Source organism: Osmerus mordax, chromosome 15 (genome assembly GCF_038355195.1).
Source record: "Osmerus mordax isolate fOsmMor3 chromosome 15, fOsmMor3.pri, whole genome shotgun sequence".
In the NCBI taxonomy this organism is placed as follows: Eukaryota; Metazoa; Chordata; class Actinopteri; order Osmeriformes; family Osmeridae; genus Osmerus; species Osmerus mordax.
Window position 1 is genome coordinate 13,819,085 of NC_090064.1, and position 15,457 is coordinate 13,834,541.

At 48.9% G+C, this 15,457-nt stretch overlaps 1 protein-coding gene across 1 annotated transcript in view; it reads left to right on the forward strand.

Moving 5' to 3' along the window:
• LOC136958016 (double-stranded RNA-binding protein Staufen homolog 2-like) overlaps nt 1-15,457 on the forward strand; it is a 56,751-nt gene that overhangs the window by 1,058 nt on the left and 40,236 nt on the right. The window contains 7 exon segments of the mRNA XM_067252238.1: nt 2,419-2,434; nt 2,436-2,579; nt 4,990-5,103; nt 10,917-11,129; nt 11,345-11,482; nt 12,714-12,842; nt 14,393-14,450. Of these exon segments, the coding sequence (XP_067108339.1) occupies nt 2,419-2,434; nt 2,436-2,579; nt 4,990-5,103; nt 10,917-11,129; nt 11,345-11,482; nt 12,714-12,842; nt 14,393-14,450 (812 nt within the window).

The following is a 15,457-nucleotide window of genomic DNA, read 5'->3' on the forward strand; positions in this document are numbered from 1 at the left end:
GTCGTGTGTGTGTGTGTGTGTGTGTGTGTGTGTGTGTGTGTGTGTGTGTGTGTGTGTGTGTGTGTGTGTGTGTGTGTGTGTGTGTGTGTGTGTGTGTGTGATGATCAGATGAAATGGTAGCTCTAGCTGCTGTGGCCCACTTGAAACACAGCTGCAGGAAAGTCAAACCCACGACTCCCTTCTGAGGACGGATCGTTTGATTGACTTATTTTATCTGTGATGACTCATTTCACAACCGTGAGTTCACATATCTTTTAGGGGCTACTTTCCAAGAGTCTAGAATGTTCCTGCAGCCCATTTTGACCCTGGATCCTAGTTCCAGGGTATAGTTCCAGTTCTGGGGTGTAGTTCCTGTGGTGGAAACACAGCTTTTGAAAGTTGCACACATGACCCTGCCTCTGTCTCTCTCCACAGCCGTCCTCTAGGTGTCCTGGTCCCAGGCCCAGTCTCTATAATGCAGAACAGGCCAATGTCTTCAACATGTGCTGACTAGCATGTGCTGTTATTGGGCCTGATGCTGCTCTTAGTTGTGTTGTGTCTTGGTTGTATAAGCTGTGGTATTACTGTAACATGTCTGTGTGCCTGTGTGTGTGTGTGTGTGTGTGTGTGTGTGTGTGTATTTTCATGTCTTTGCCTCTTTGCTTGTGTGGAAGCTTCTACTTTCCCACGTTGCTGTAGAGAGGCCTCCCACAGGCTTCTCCCTCCCTCCCTACACCCCCCCCCCCCCTTCCCCTCTCCTTCTCTCCATCCCTCTCTCCCCCTGCACCTGTACCCAGTGCACTGCTCTAACCCCAGCTGCTCCCAGCCCTGCTCGGCCCTGTTGGCTGAAGGCCATGTTGCACTTGGCATTTCCTCTGTGGCCCTGGGGCCACGCTTGACGTGCGAGGGCCATGTTGGCTCCACCTTGGGGAGGCCCCTGCGACCAGGGGAGGGGAGGAGAAGGGAGTTGCGGGCCGGTAGAGAACCATGCGGAGTTCGGGGAGGCAAACGCTGGCAGGGATGTGGAGAGGAAGTGAGGGAGGGAGAGAAGAGGGGGAGAGAGTAGATTCAGATCTGAGTCTACGAAAAGGTTTTCACTGTAGAAAGTGCAGTCAGGTTATGCTAGGAGACACCTGTCAGATCATGCTGTCAGATTCTCCAACCCAGCATGCTCTCACTCAACCTGTGTTTGCTCAGCCATGAAAAGGCAAGTCGTTTGATGATGACTCAGCCTTCCTCTTATGTATCCTAGACCTTCTGGCTGTCCAATCTGGAACTCTGTGGTGACTCCTTTTGAAAGACAGCGATCATGTCCCCACGGATATTCAGTCGGATCAATTGTAATATTCGTACCAGTCAGAGGGATTCTTTTGTAAATTAGACTCAGCTTAACAGCCAGTCCAGATCTGTTCTGGGGTATAAAGTGCTTAGATTGAGAGCAGGCTCTGGTGTATTTGGCCTGTCTGTGGCTAGACCTTGGTGATTTATTGCATGTTCTCCTCACTGAGTCTGGAGCCATGGCGGCATGATAGCGATGCGACTTTATTGGGTAGGAATACTCCTGCCTCTAATTACCCAGCGGTGGAACGTGGTCCTCTCTTCCCTGCCGTTGGCATCTGTTTGTGTTTGCCCGGATTCCAGCTCCCCCACATGCGCTCAATCTGCTATCGAATCTGATATCAGGGCACTTCACAGCAACAAGGCCAAACAGGAATCCTGTGTAATCTGGAAAGGAAGATAACCGGCGTCTCTAGGAAGCAGAGCGAAGGGCTCTGTCAAGATGAACTCAGAGCTCAGCACGCAGCATGAGAAACCAATTCCACATGAGCACAATATTGATTTACATGTTGTCATTCTGTGTGAATGCCTTGAGCAAACATGCAAACACCCCCCTTCCTCCGAAGTTTCTGTGCTGTGTGTGTGTGTGCGTGCTTTCAGAGAGTCGTCTTCTCTCCCACAAGTCCGTCTGCCTCTGGGGGGGGGGGGTACCGGGGGGGGGTCTCCGACACAGACCCTTTCATCTGTCCAGTGAACCTGCCAGTGACAGCCCAGCCCTGGGCTGCCAGTGTCCAGAGAAAGAGAGCAGGATGGATGGCCCCAGCCAAAAGAAAGAGAGGAGAATATATGCCTTTTTGCTTTGTTTTGAGTCCCCTCACTACGAGCCAATAGGGAGCCATCATTCTAACGGTTGGCCGGCAGACTATTGTGATGTAATTGACCCTGATGAAGTGGCTGGCCTTTAATTTGTGCCCTGTGTGAACATTAATAACTTGGCTCATAATGCAGGAGCCCCCCCCCCCCTCGTCTCCCAGCCTCATTTCCCAGAGATAAATCCTGTTGTGTAGGACGGCATCCTGCCTCGCTGCTCTTGCACAAGGAGCCGAGACGAGCGGATCCTCTCTGAAAGTCTCTGTGTTCGTGTCTCTGTGCCCTCCCCAGGTACCATTACCCGGTCCCCTAAGATCTTCTACGTGCAGCTGTCCGTGGGGAGTAACGAGTTCATCGGTGAGGGCCGGACACGCCAGGCTGCCAGACATAACGCTGCCATGAAGGCTCTGCAGGCCCTCCGCAACGAGCCCATCCCCGAACGACCGCCACAGGTAATCTCACGGACGTGTGCATGAATCTTCAAATACATGAACAAAGCTTTGATAGAACACAGGCTAATGGCATACGCTCTCTCTCTTTCTCTCACACACTAACACACACGTACAGAACTTTGTCTAGCAACCGTAGTTGTTTTCCATCACATTGCCCCCTTCCCCTGTGGAAAGGACCCATTTAAAGGGTTGTTCACAACTCCAATCACCGACCAATCATCTCCACTCATCCATCCTGCTGTGCTCCCACCCCCCAACTGTTTTCACCTTAAACATCTCCACCTCCTGGACCAATCAAAGCAGCCTGTTGAACAGAGGGACTTCCCAAGGTCAAATGTGCCACTTTCTCCTTCCAAACTCCTATGTCAACAGTTTACCACTCGGTGACCGAGGTTTGCACTGCACGCTGAGCTGCAAACACAGTTTTCTCTGAAGAAACCACAAGTGCAAATTGTAAATCCAACTCTCTCCACAGTTCTTCATGAGATAAATCAGCTGCACTTTCATCTTTAATGAGATAACACTCCTCACCACTTCCGCAAATGTGTTCATTCAACTCGCAAATATCTTGCTTTATTCCTCTTTTTTTTTCTTCTTTTTTTTTACCTGTTCCTACAGGATTTATTTTCCCTTCTCTTCTTGATCGTCCTGTCTTCCACTAATGTCACTGTACCAAAGTTACCCTCGGGCCAGGCTTTTAACTGTTATCAACTCCCCGCCGGAAATCAAATGAGCCCATATCATTGGAGGCTGGCGTGAAGGGTGGTTATTTAAACCTCTCTGGCTGTGCCTTCTCTCTCTTGTGGTGTCGTGTCCATAAATGAGCTCTTTGTCAACAGCTGCTTCCATGTCTTGCTTTACAAATCGAGGCACAACATATCATATATAAGAATCTGTGTGTGTGTGTGCGCGCGGGCGCCTTAAAATGATCCTATTCCTGTTACTGTGCTTGCGTGTCGACTCTTGTTTTTTCCCTGGCCTCAGATCAACTGCACTGTCATTCTAGTTCTAACGATAGTGTGCGTTTGTGTGTGCTGGAGTAAACAGTTTACATCCTTATAAAACGGGAGCTGTACAGAATCATTATCTGGCCGACTAGGCTGAACTAAACAGCCAGGTCTTCCTCAAATTGGTTTCCTACATGCTCAGGCCATTGGTGATCTGACTAGGCAGCAGGCTCTTCCCAAATCCTGTTTAACTAGCTCACTTCCTGTCTAACTAGCTCACTTCCTGTCATGCACACTTCCTGTCATGCACACTGCCTGTCATGTTTGCAGGGCATCAGATATGTCTACTCGCTCTGCAGGGTGATTCTGAATAGGTCACATCGTGTTCATCACATGTGCGCACGCAACACACACATCCCTCACTGTATGAGCTGGTCTTAGATCACGTCCGCTTTGTCGAATAGACTAGCGTTGTTCATCATGTACATTAGCTATTCCCCTCAGGACTCCCCTGTAAATAGACCCATTCAGTGGAAGATTTTGTCCCTACCGCCTGACACCACAGACACACACCTTATAGCCAATCACAAATATCATTAATGCACAACACTGTTGTGACAACAGACAACAATAAACACAGACACAGTAACAACACTCATAGCTCCGACACCCAACGCCAATGGCGGCTCCGAATACGCTACAGCGCACACAGGAAAACGCAGAGCAGCACTCTGAGAACACACACACGCTGTGACCGATGCTACCCCAGTGAAGCGGCAGAGTCCTGCCACGTGATCCACACTGTGAAAGGGAGCTCTCCCATCTCGAGTCATGTGGCCATCACACATGAAGGTCAGGGGTGAGGTGGAAACCAGGGCCCTGTTCCCAGACACAGCCTGTCCCGGTGAGGCACACAGAGGAACTCATTGTCCTGAGGAGGAGTAGAAGAAGAAGAAGTGAAGGTCCTACTAAAATAGGCAGCTGACTGTTAGTAGCATGATTTTTGCAGCCATATTCTTGTCTCTGAATGTCAATATCATCCTGGTATGTTTACAGCTTCGCGGATAGGGAAACTGTGTTTTTGTGTATTGGGGGGTGGGGGAGTGGGAGTGGGGGCGTTAGATGGTATTTGGTCAATTTTTGGAGAGAAATTGATGACATTCTGACAAATGTGCTGTCAGAATGTGCCGGACGTTATGTGGTAACAGGCTACACTGCTGTTCGACTAATTTAATGTTCCTTCTCTGGTGTCCACTTGTCCTGAAAGTTGCACATAAACACAACCCAATGTTGAGACCTTCCTCCTGTTGTACAATCTTCAATTTCGACAGGGGTTTGTCATTACTACAACACTGATTCATACTGCTCCATTCAAGTGATCGTTTTCATTGAGTGTCTATAATCCGATAATGGGTGCTCTTTTTGGAGTTTTGATATGGTTCTGTGGTTCTCCTTGGTTGTAGAGCCTGGAGGAGAAGGAGGAAGAGGAAGAGGAGGAGGGGAGCGATGCCAGCAAATCAGAGATCAGCCTGGTCTACGAGATCGCCCTCAAGAGGAACCTGTCAGTGAACTTTGAGGTAAAGAGGATGTGTGTTCCGACTGTGAGACACCTCCTTAAATACCCCTCTCACAATGACTGCACTTCAACATAAAATTCCATTCTTCTTCGGGTTTTGAATCCAAATACAGAATTGCTCATGTGTAGTACTGTATGTCTTGTGACATAGTATCTCTGAACTGAGGTTTTTAGTTCGGAGATATTTCGCCGACCTAATAAGTATGAGGTGCAGCATTACCCAATTGTTTAGACAGTCAAACTTTTGAATATAGCAATTCTCTTTAACTTTTTTGCTTGAGGCAAGTTGTCGAAATCCACCTGAGCAGGGTCTTTGAAACCATCCTGTTGGCTTGATAGATCTGTTCCAGTCGGTTCGACTCAGCAGTTCAGGGGACTTTTCCGAACATTGTAGACCCTGTCAGGATGTGTCCTGACTTGACCTGGCTGGCCCACTCCCTGGTTCTCCTCCCTCCTCCGCCGCCCCTCAAGGTTCTGTTTACCTTGGTAACCCCGTCCCTCCCTCCATCCCCCCTTCATCATAACCTCAGTTTTTCCTCAAAGGTCAGATAAATGGACAGAGTGAAAGAAAGCTGTTTCCCAGCCTCTGGCTTGGCTTCCTGATAAGAGTTTACACAACATGGCGAAATAACTGGAACCTTGTCCACTCCTCCCTTCTGGAAAAGTTCTCCTCAAAATGTTTTTTTTTTTTTTTTTTTTTTACTCATCGGCACATGACACCACCTTTCCAGAAATCACAATTAATGACTGTCTGGATTCATTTAATTCATTCCCCCTTTTAGTTTTTGCCATTGCCAGTGAATTCTGCTACTTGTTCTGTTGTATTATCACTCAAGTTAACAACATCAAACTGAACAGCGGTTTTGATCACCCTTCCCCAACTGCATTCATTCTCTGATTATCCTGTGCAGACAATCCACCACCTGTGCCAGCATTACTGACACTAATGAATAAACTATGGAGGTTTAAATCAGCCTGCTGTCTCTCTCTCTTTCCCCATTCTGTTTCTCATTCTCTCCCTTTTTCTCTCTTGCTTAATCTGTTAATCTCTCTGTCTGTCTCTTACAGTTCTCTGTCTCTCTCACGTTCTCTCTTATTTTCTCTCCAAAGAATATTGTGGTGAGAAGATATTTGTGAGTACACTGCCCAGTACCTCATTTATCCCTCTGAAAGACTTTCTCTCTTTCCACTGTATCCCCTCTTACTGCCCTCCTCTTTTTACGCCTTTCCCTCGCTCCAGTCTCACTCAATCGCTTGCATGCAACCAACTTGCACCAAATGCCCAGACCTAATTGTCTTAACAAGCACATCATCCAGCCTCATTATGTGAAGGAATCGTGACTCATCCCACACAGCTTGCTCTCCTCCCTCCCTGTCGTCCGGTCCTCTGTGGTCCACACTTTGTCTCCTGACACCCGGAGTGGAAATAAATGAACTAGGAGGACTTAAATCAAATATATAGGAATACACACCACATGAAACGGTAAAAAACTAATCTCAGGACCTTCTCAAATATCGATGCCGTGGGTTGATATTCTCCATGACACACACTGCAGATTGTCCTGTTTGCTCGCTTTGACATTTTCCACAACCAGGAGGGTCAACCCCTCCCCCCCTCCGCACAGAAAGATCAGACACGCTGACCTAATCCGCGTCACGTCATATCAAACAGACGTCAACATCAAAGACCAAGGATCTATCTATAAATCACAGGTTCGCCTGTCTGCATCTGGGTGTGTGTGTGTGTGTGTGTGTGTGGTGTGTGTGTGGATGTCACCTCCTTACTGAAGGACACAGGAGAAGAGGGTCTGGGCCAAGAGCCACCCATGGTGTACAGAGAGAGCTCCCCTCAGGGTGAGTACGTCCACAGCCCATCACAATGGAGCCTTTCTTCAGTCTACCAGGGCCCGGCTATTGTCCCTCCCTGCTCTACGTTCCCCTACTCCAGACTATCTGAGGGCTCGTATGTGCGGATCCCGACCTGCCGCAGGTATCCATGTCTCCCTGGAGGAGGACGAGAGAAAAATGAGGAAAATCAACTTTCGACAGCGTTTCCTGTGGATGACCTGATCCGTGTTGTCAGGCCGCAGCCCTGTATGTATGTGTGTGCGCCTGTGTTTGTTTGTGTGTGTGTGTTTAGAAGACGTGTCAGTGAAAGGCAGCGCTGAAACCTCATCGCATCGCCACGGATACCGTGTCGTCTGAGACCAGCCTGACTGCAGCTTGTCTGCCGCCATCCACCAGCCTGGCGGCCTTGCTGTTGCGCCAAGATGTATGGCATACACACACACACAGATTCATACACATACAACACACACATATACACTGTGCTGTATTGTAGCACAGTGAAGGCTTGTTGTTCCCTGGTGTTTTAATTGGAGATCTAGGCTGGATCATCTGGCTGCGTTACCTTCTGTGCTCCTCCCGTTCTACCCACACTGTAACAGGACCTGTCCTGTCCTCTCAGGACCCCATCAGCCCCCTCCTCAAGCAGCCGCATGTGTCACCCTGTGTCACCTCACAATGTGTCACTTGTGTTACGGTGATGTCACCCCTGATCAAAGTATCTGGGCCCACCAAAGGTACGTGTGTGTGTGTGGGCGTATCATAGTCACGACACCACCGTCACCTGCCTTGTGGCACACCACCGGCCACCTTGGAAGATAGGTCTTGGTTACGATGTCCATGGCAACTGAGGCCCCTGAGCAGTGCTGGTTGCCAGGCGAGCGGGGGGGCTGTCCTGTGATGTTCACCAGCCTGTGTTTCCAGCATTGTTTGGAGCTTCGCTAAGGTTACTGTCTAGACTCCAGCCAAGCCTCCTTCACAGAGCGACAGAGATAAGAAGAGAGGGGGCAGGAAAGAGGAGCGAGCGAAGGAACGGTGTGTGTGTGGGGGGGGGGGGGGGAAGAGAGCGAGGGATAGGGGAAGGTAGGAAGGAAGGGAAGAGACTGGCAAAGCTGAGGGAAAAGAGAAAAGAGAGTGAGTAAGAGGAAGTGAAGCAAGGCCCCTGATGCATGAAGCAGCCCAGCTGTCCTGTGGAGGCCGTCCACCTCAGGATGTCCTGCGTGATGAGAGAGAGAGAGAGCGAGAGAGAGAGAGAGGGAGGCCGATGTGATCATACAGCTAGTCATCACAAGTCAGGTCCTACAAACTGCCATGTTGCATTTCCTCCTTCTAGAGATGAGGTAGACCAGGACCTTCTGGGATGCAGTATCTGCCCTGGGAAGGCTCTCAGTATACTATCAGTTTCCCATACATTGATTTATTTGTGGTGGCCCGCCACAATAAAAAATTGGCCGCCACATAAACCTTATAAACCTTTTTTATGTATTTTTTACTGTATAACATGGGCAAAAAATTACTTATGGTAGAGCTGTGTGCAGCGCATTGATTTGCTCAGCCCCTTCTTGCCCCGCTTGTGTTCTCTCTCTCACTACAACGGACCCGTCTGTGAATAGCTATGGAAGCAAATCAGTGATATAATGTTTAGCATTTTAAAAGGCATTGAATACTTAATATTGACATTTAAAAAAATAAAAAAATATGGATCCAAAAATTCAAGGTTAAGAAATTCAGGTTGGTCAAATTCAAACAGTAAAATTCAGATCCCAAATATAAAAAATAAATCAAGCTTCAGAAATTCAAATGTGACTCAATTCAGGCTGCTCAAATTCAGATGGTGGTGAAATTCAGATTAAAAAAAATTGAGCCGAAAAAATTCAGATTGCAACATCCAGAAAACCAAGGTATGAGGCTTACCTTAGACCGGACCTCTCTCCTCAGACCCCAGGCTGTGATTGTATGACTGGTCTGCATGTATGACTGCCTGCAGCTACACCTGGATGAGAGGGACCTGAGGAGAGAGGTCTGCAGTTGGACCCTTCTCTGAGAAATGAGATTGCATTCAGGCTCGATTGCCTTACCTATCCTTGTGAATGTTGCAATCAGATTTTTTTGGGATTAAATTTGAGCAGCTCAAATTTGGGGGATCTGAATTTCCCAATTCGAATTTGAGCAGCTTGAATTTTGTTACATTTGAATTTTTGAAGCTTAAATTTGTTTTTAATTGAATTTCTGGGATCTATTTATATTTAGCAGACGCTCTTATCCAGAGCGACTTACTTACAGTAAGTACGTCATTTTGCATGGCCAGGAATCGAACTGGCAACCTTCAGATTATTAGACCGATTCTCTAACCGCTCAGCCAAATGAGTCCCTGAATGTTACTCATCATTTGCTTATAATAGCCTCCATTTTAAGAACGGTTTGTATCATAATTCTCTGCACAAATGTGTCAAAACGGATACATTCAAGTTAAATATAATAATATTCATGGTTAAATACATTCGGCAAATATAACCATACGAGTCCAACGTTACGTTTATATTATGTAAAGCTCCAAAAACTATTTAGCGCTCAAATTCATCCACAATAAATTATCTCGCGCGCGGCTAGCATCCTCGTCCTTGTCTACACTCACATCTAACCGATACTAGGACATAGGTTTGGGCTGAGCCCCACATTTTTACAACGTCTTGCTCCGCCCCTGCCTACCGCCACAAATATAATCATATTCTGTGTGAAACACTGCAGTGCATAGCTAGCCCCTGCAGATAAACGTGATGGTGGCTCACTCTATGTCCTGAAGCTGTGTAGTTAAACGGTGGTTGGTTATAAATCTGTATAAATACAGATAACTACATAGAAATCTCAACAAGAATGTAGTTATGTAATTGTTAAATCCTACTTGTTCTTGGCTCTGAACAAACAAAACACCTCAGTCAAATCACATTTTCTGTGTATGATTGATTTCAGGAAAGAGTGTCTCACGTGTCTAAAGAAGATTTGTTGTGGCTTAATTTTATATTTGGGTGCTTATGTAATCTGTGTATGTGCATGCATGCGCCTGTGTGTGTGTGTGTGTGTGTGTGCGAATGTGAGTTTGTTTTCCTCAGGGCTTTGTTAATATTAGGTCATGATGTACTGTGAAGTATGGGAAGAATGCTCAAGGCCCTGCTTATCAGTTAAATAAATCTGTTGTAAACAATTATAGAAATTAGAGCAACAGATTATATAAATGTGTCTCTTGTAATTAGTTTGAACAGTAAATGTTCAAAGTAAACTGACTGATGCTGTGGAGCAGACGCAGTGAGAGATTCTTTCAGAGTAAAGAAACAACAGAATAATTAAGTTTGTGGACCTGCTTTAGGCTGGGGTGCATCTTACCTCTCCCCCTCTTCCCGTCCACACACACACACACACACACACACACACACACACACACACACGTACATAGACACACACACACAGCCCTCTGAGCGTGCAGGAAGTGGATGTGATTGCCGAAGCATGACATAACCCAAGCCGGATCTGCGTGTTTGTTTTAGGTCTCCCAGGTGACCAGAGGCTGAGGAAAGGAAACTGAGCCGTGATCACTAGAGACTGTCATCTAGTAATACGTTACATTGTGTGTGTGTGTGTGTGTGTGTGTGTGTGTGTGTGTGTGTGTGTGTGTGTGTGTGTGTGTGTGTGTGTGTGTGTGTGTGTGTGTGTGTGTGTGTGTGTGTGTGTGTGTGTGTGTGTGTGTGTGTGTGTGTGTGTGTGTGTGTGTGTGTGTGTGTGTGTGTGTGTGTGTGTGTGTGTGTGAGAGAGAATTACACGTGCACTTGGGTGGGTAGCACTGTGACCATGGAAAACAGATGTGGCGGACCACCTGGTGCTGCTGCTTGCAAACACACACACACACCCCTCCACACCTCAACCCCCAGTTTTCTCCCCTGGGTGATGAGAACCTATCACCTTGTGTGTCCCCAGGTCCTGAAAGAGAGTGGGCCCCCTCACATGAAGAGCTTCCTGACGCGGGTAACTGTGGGAGAGTTCTCGGCGGAGGGGGAGGGCAACAGCAAGAAACTCTCCAAAAAGCGCGCCGCTCTCTCCATCCTCCAGGACCTGAAGAAGCTGCCCTTCATCCCGGTGGTGGAGAAGCCCAAGCTGCACTACAAGAAACGGCCTAAGACTATCCTGAAGGTATGAGCATCTCCCCAGAGGTGAAACCACACCAACGACAGACACGAAACACGGGAAAAATCACTGTAGACATAATCCATATAATCCCACACCTAACTCTTCATTTACAAATTGCTTTATTGGGGGCAAGAGATTCTTTTTCGGAAATGAACTAAATCGAATCTTGGTTCTCGAAAGATAGTTTCTGTGGTTGTCTGTCCTGGCTCCCCCTCCAGACTGGACCAGACTACGGGCAGGGCATGAACCCTGTCAGCAGGCTGGCTCAGATCCAGCAAGCCAGGAAGGAGAAGGAGCCAGACTACATGCTGCTGTCAGAGAGAGGCATGCCCCGCCGCCGAGAGTTCATCATGCAGGTACTGGGAGGAGAGGGGTGGAGAGGGATGGAACAGGTTGGAGGGGAGGAGAAGGATGGAGGGATGGGATTGTAGAGGTAATGGAGGGGAGTGATTCTTCCTGCACACCTGTGTCTCCCAGTCCAGTCCACCTGGGGAGGAGACTGTCTGGTGCTGCCGAGCTAACTCCACTATTCACTACAGGACATCGACACTGAGGGAGACTCTCTCCTCTCCCTGACTCTGTTTCTCTCGCTCTTTCTCCTCTGTCCCTCTCTCTACCACTCTCTCTCGCTCTCCCTCTCTCGTTCTCTCTATATCTCTCTACCTCTCTCACATTTTTCTCTCTCCTACCCATTCTCTCCCTCTCTCTTTCGCATTCCTTCTCTCACTCTCTCCTTTTCTCTCTCTCTCTTATCCATTCTCTCTCTGTTTTTCTCTCTCCCTCTCTCTCTCTTTCTCTCTCTAATTCCCATCTCTTCTCTTTCAGGAGGGAAACAGAGCGTCTCTGAGCGCGGGGCGGTAATTCGGTCCCAAACCCATTCTCCATGCCTCTTTCAAGCAGGCATTAAGCCCTGCTTGTGTGTGTTCCTTTTGTGTGGCCCCGCTCCCTTCTAAAATTTCCACATTGTTCCTCTCGGTCGGCAGCCAGGGCTCAAATGAAATTCTGTTCTTCCCTGGCTTTGTGTGGTGCAGCCCAGAGGTAGCTGCTTCAAACTGGGTACTCCTGTGTCACACACAACTTTCAGGGGGGAAAGGGAGTTTATGAAGGGACTTGTTTGCTGTTTATTTTGGTTTGTTGTGTTTGTGGAAGGGTCCTCAGATGTGATGTGGCCTGGAGGAGGGTTTATTGGCTCTGTTAGGCCCCTTGAGTGAGTACCTTGGCCCGCTGACTAACTCGCCTCCTGGAGGGTTGTTCCTGCGGCGTAATTGTTTGTTTACCTAATGCGATAACAGTTGATTTTCATTTGTGAAGACCTGCTCAATCTCAGAGGAGACACGGCAGTTTTTAGCGTGATCCACGTTTGAGAGAGCTCACAGCGCCCTGAGCAAGGTCCTCAGAACAGCTTGTCTATCCATTCATTTAGAATTTGTTCTAGATAGCAATAGCAGTCTTTCATTTTTACATTCATCTCTTGACCATACTGCGCCTCATGCAAGCATATTTGGCGGATTTGGACCGCAACCACTGTGGTCGCGTTCCTGTCCGTAGGGATGTTTCATCCTTCTATTCCACTGTCTGTGTGTGCAGGTGAAGGTGAGCGGCGAGGTTGCCACGGGAACGGGGCCCAACAAGAAGGTGGCGAAACGGAATGCGGCGGAGGCCATGCTGCTGCTGCTGGGCTACAAGGCCTCCACCTGCCCTCAGAGCCCCACAGAGGTAACGACACGCACGCTGCCCCACGCACGCTGCCCCACGCACGCTGCCTCACGCACGCTGCCTCACGCACGCTGCCCCACGCACGCTGCCCCACGCACGCTGCCCCACGCACGCTGCCCCACGCACGCTGCCCCACGCACGCTGCCCCACGCACGCTGCCTCACGCACGCTGCCCCACGCACGCTGCCCCACGCACGCTGCCTCACGCACGCCGACTCACGCACGCCGACTCACGCACGCCGACTCACGCACGCCGCCTCACGCATGCTGCCTCACGCACGCTGCCTCACGTCGGTCAGCTGTGTTCTGTATTCCTGAACTGTTCGGCCCGGCTCACACCAGGCGTGGTTGTCTTTGTGTGAGGAGAAGGATATGTACTGGCATGAAGATGTACTGGCAAAGATCTACAACTAGCTACTGAGATTAAGCCACAGTCGTAGCTCTCACGTAACCCAATTTAACACTTGTTATATATGTATATCTTATATTTCTACCCAATTGGCCTAAAATATTCAGAGAGATCGTTACGTAACCATGGCGTGTGTAGAATGTTAATCTCTCTCCCCAGACAGGTCATTATCTAGATCAGTGGCTGCTTGCATGTCATGAGCTCTCAGATGCACAGCCATAATAACTGAACTGTACCATACCGACTGAGCAGCTCTGTGTGTGCCTGGGAGAGAGCTGGGCTCAGGGGAGTGTGCCCTGAGAACAGAAGGCTGAAACACGTCATTACTTACAGTCCGTGACTTGGTTGACAGGGGACGAGATGTCTTAATCAGTCCTGTCAGACCGCTCTGTGGTCTCCAGCCAGTGAGTCTCTCCCCTGTAAGGCAAAGTTAACCCTCTCCAACTGGCTATGTGGAGCCTCTCTGGCTCTGGAGCTGCTTCTCCTGGTCCTGCCAACTCTCTTTTTCCCCCTTTCTGTTTCTCTTTCTTTCTCCCTCTCTTTGTCTCTCTCTATCTCTCTTTCCCTCTTTCTCCCTCTCTCTTTCCCTCTTTCTGTTTGTCTCTCTCTCTCTCGTACTCCTTTTAGGTGTCTCCCTCTCTCTCCTGTCTTTCTTTCATCTATGTGAGCTTGGTCCTGCTGCATTCCCACCGTGGATCTTGTGTGTGTATGTGGGGCGGAGGGCAGAGCGAGGGGGGGGGTTGTCATCTGTATTAGGAGCGAGTCATCTCCTCAGCTGTCAAACCCCCCGAGGGATGATGTTGTTTACTTATCTCCCGTACACCCGTCTGCACGCCCACATGCACCACCATGAGAGCACGGCATTCAGTGGTGGAGTAAAGGAAACACTGGCCACCCCCCCCCCCCCCCACCCCCAGTCACTTGCGCGTTCTGGCAAAACATGGGACACTTTGCATCTGAGGCGTTGTCGTCTTTGAACGCTCGCGTCTTTGTAGTCAGAACAGTAGGAAGGAACTTGTCTGACATGCGTGAAGAAGCTGTTTTGTTAATGCTGGCTGGTCTCCCTCCCTCTCCATGCGGCTTCTCTCTTACCAACCGCCCTCCGCCCCTGACGTCTCCTCCTCCCCTGACGTCTCCGCAGATCGACAACAAAGGCTGGAATGGACAAAAGGCGGTTTTCACCGAAGCAACAAGTAACAGTGAGTATCCCCTCTTCTCTCCTCTCTGCCCGCCCCCCCCCCGGCTCTCTCCCTCCCCTCGCAGGTGGGTTAGAGAAGGAGACGGCACTCCGGTTAATCTCTGTGACTGGTCAATGGGCGAGTGACTGTCAGCTCAATCCAGCCTGCGTCCGTGTGGGAAGCCTGCAAATGCAGCTTCATTCAGACAGGCTTACAGGCCTGCATACTGAGGCCCTGTGGGGCGTCACGCGCACACACACACGCACACACACAAATCCCACACACATACTGCCTTCCTGTGCATGGAGGTAGCTTTTCATGCAGGATTAACACCCACCCACCCACAAGCACACCGGCTCATCTCACAGACTTCATCTGAGATGACGACTGACTTATTTTCATGAAGTAGTACTGGATGAGGGTTGGTCCGGCTGTGTACTGTACCTGTCAGGGTGTCTAATATACACCTGTGTGTGTAAATGGGGAGTATCTGTAGTGTTTCTCGACAGCGTGAATGTGAACCTGCATGTACCAGAAAGCACGAGGAAGAGGATGTGCGTTGGATAAAGGGAACACGGTGGTCATTATGGACCATTTCACGGTCTTTCAGTCCTGGTCTGAGTTCAGTGTCCAGTTATTTCTTGACCATCCTGTGTTTTATTCTGCAGTCTGACATAAATGTCTCCAGAGATGGACTGATGGAGAGGAGAACAAGCACACAAGAGATCCTTCTCACGGTCATTTATCTTGATAACCATGCGAGACAAAGAGCAAGTTGTTGCCTGAGAGGAAGGACTTGATTTCAAGTCCTTCTCTTCCCCTGTCTCAAGTCCTTCTCTTCCCCTGTGGAGAGACAGGGGAAGAGAAATGATGTTTGCGTAGTCATTGACGTCACTAACATGTCAATTCATGTCATGCCCACTAGCTGACGCGTGAAGGATTTAAACCCCTTCTCCGTTCCCTCGACATCCTACATGTTCCTTAACGATAACGTATAAATAGCCTGATACATTTACTGTGGCAAAGGG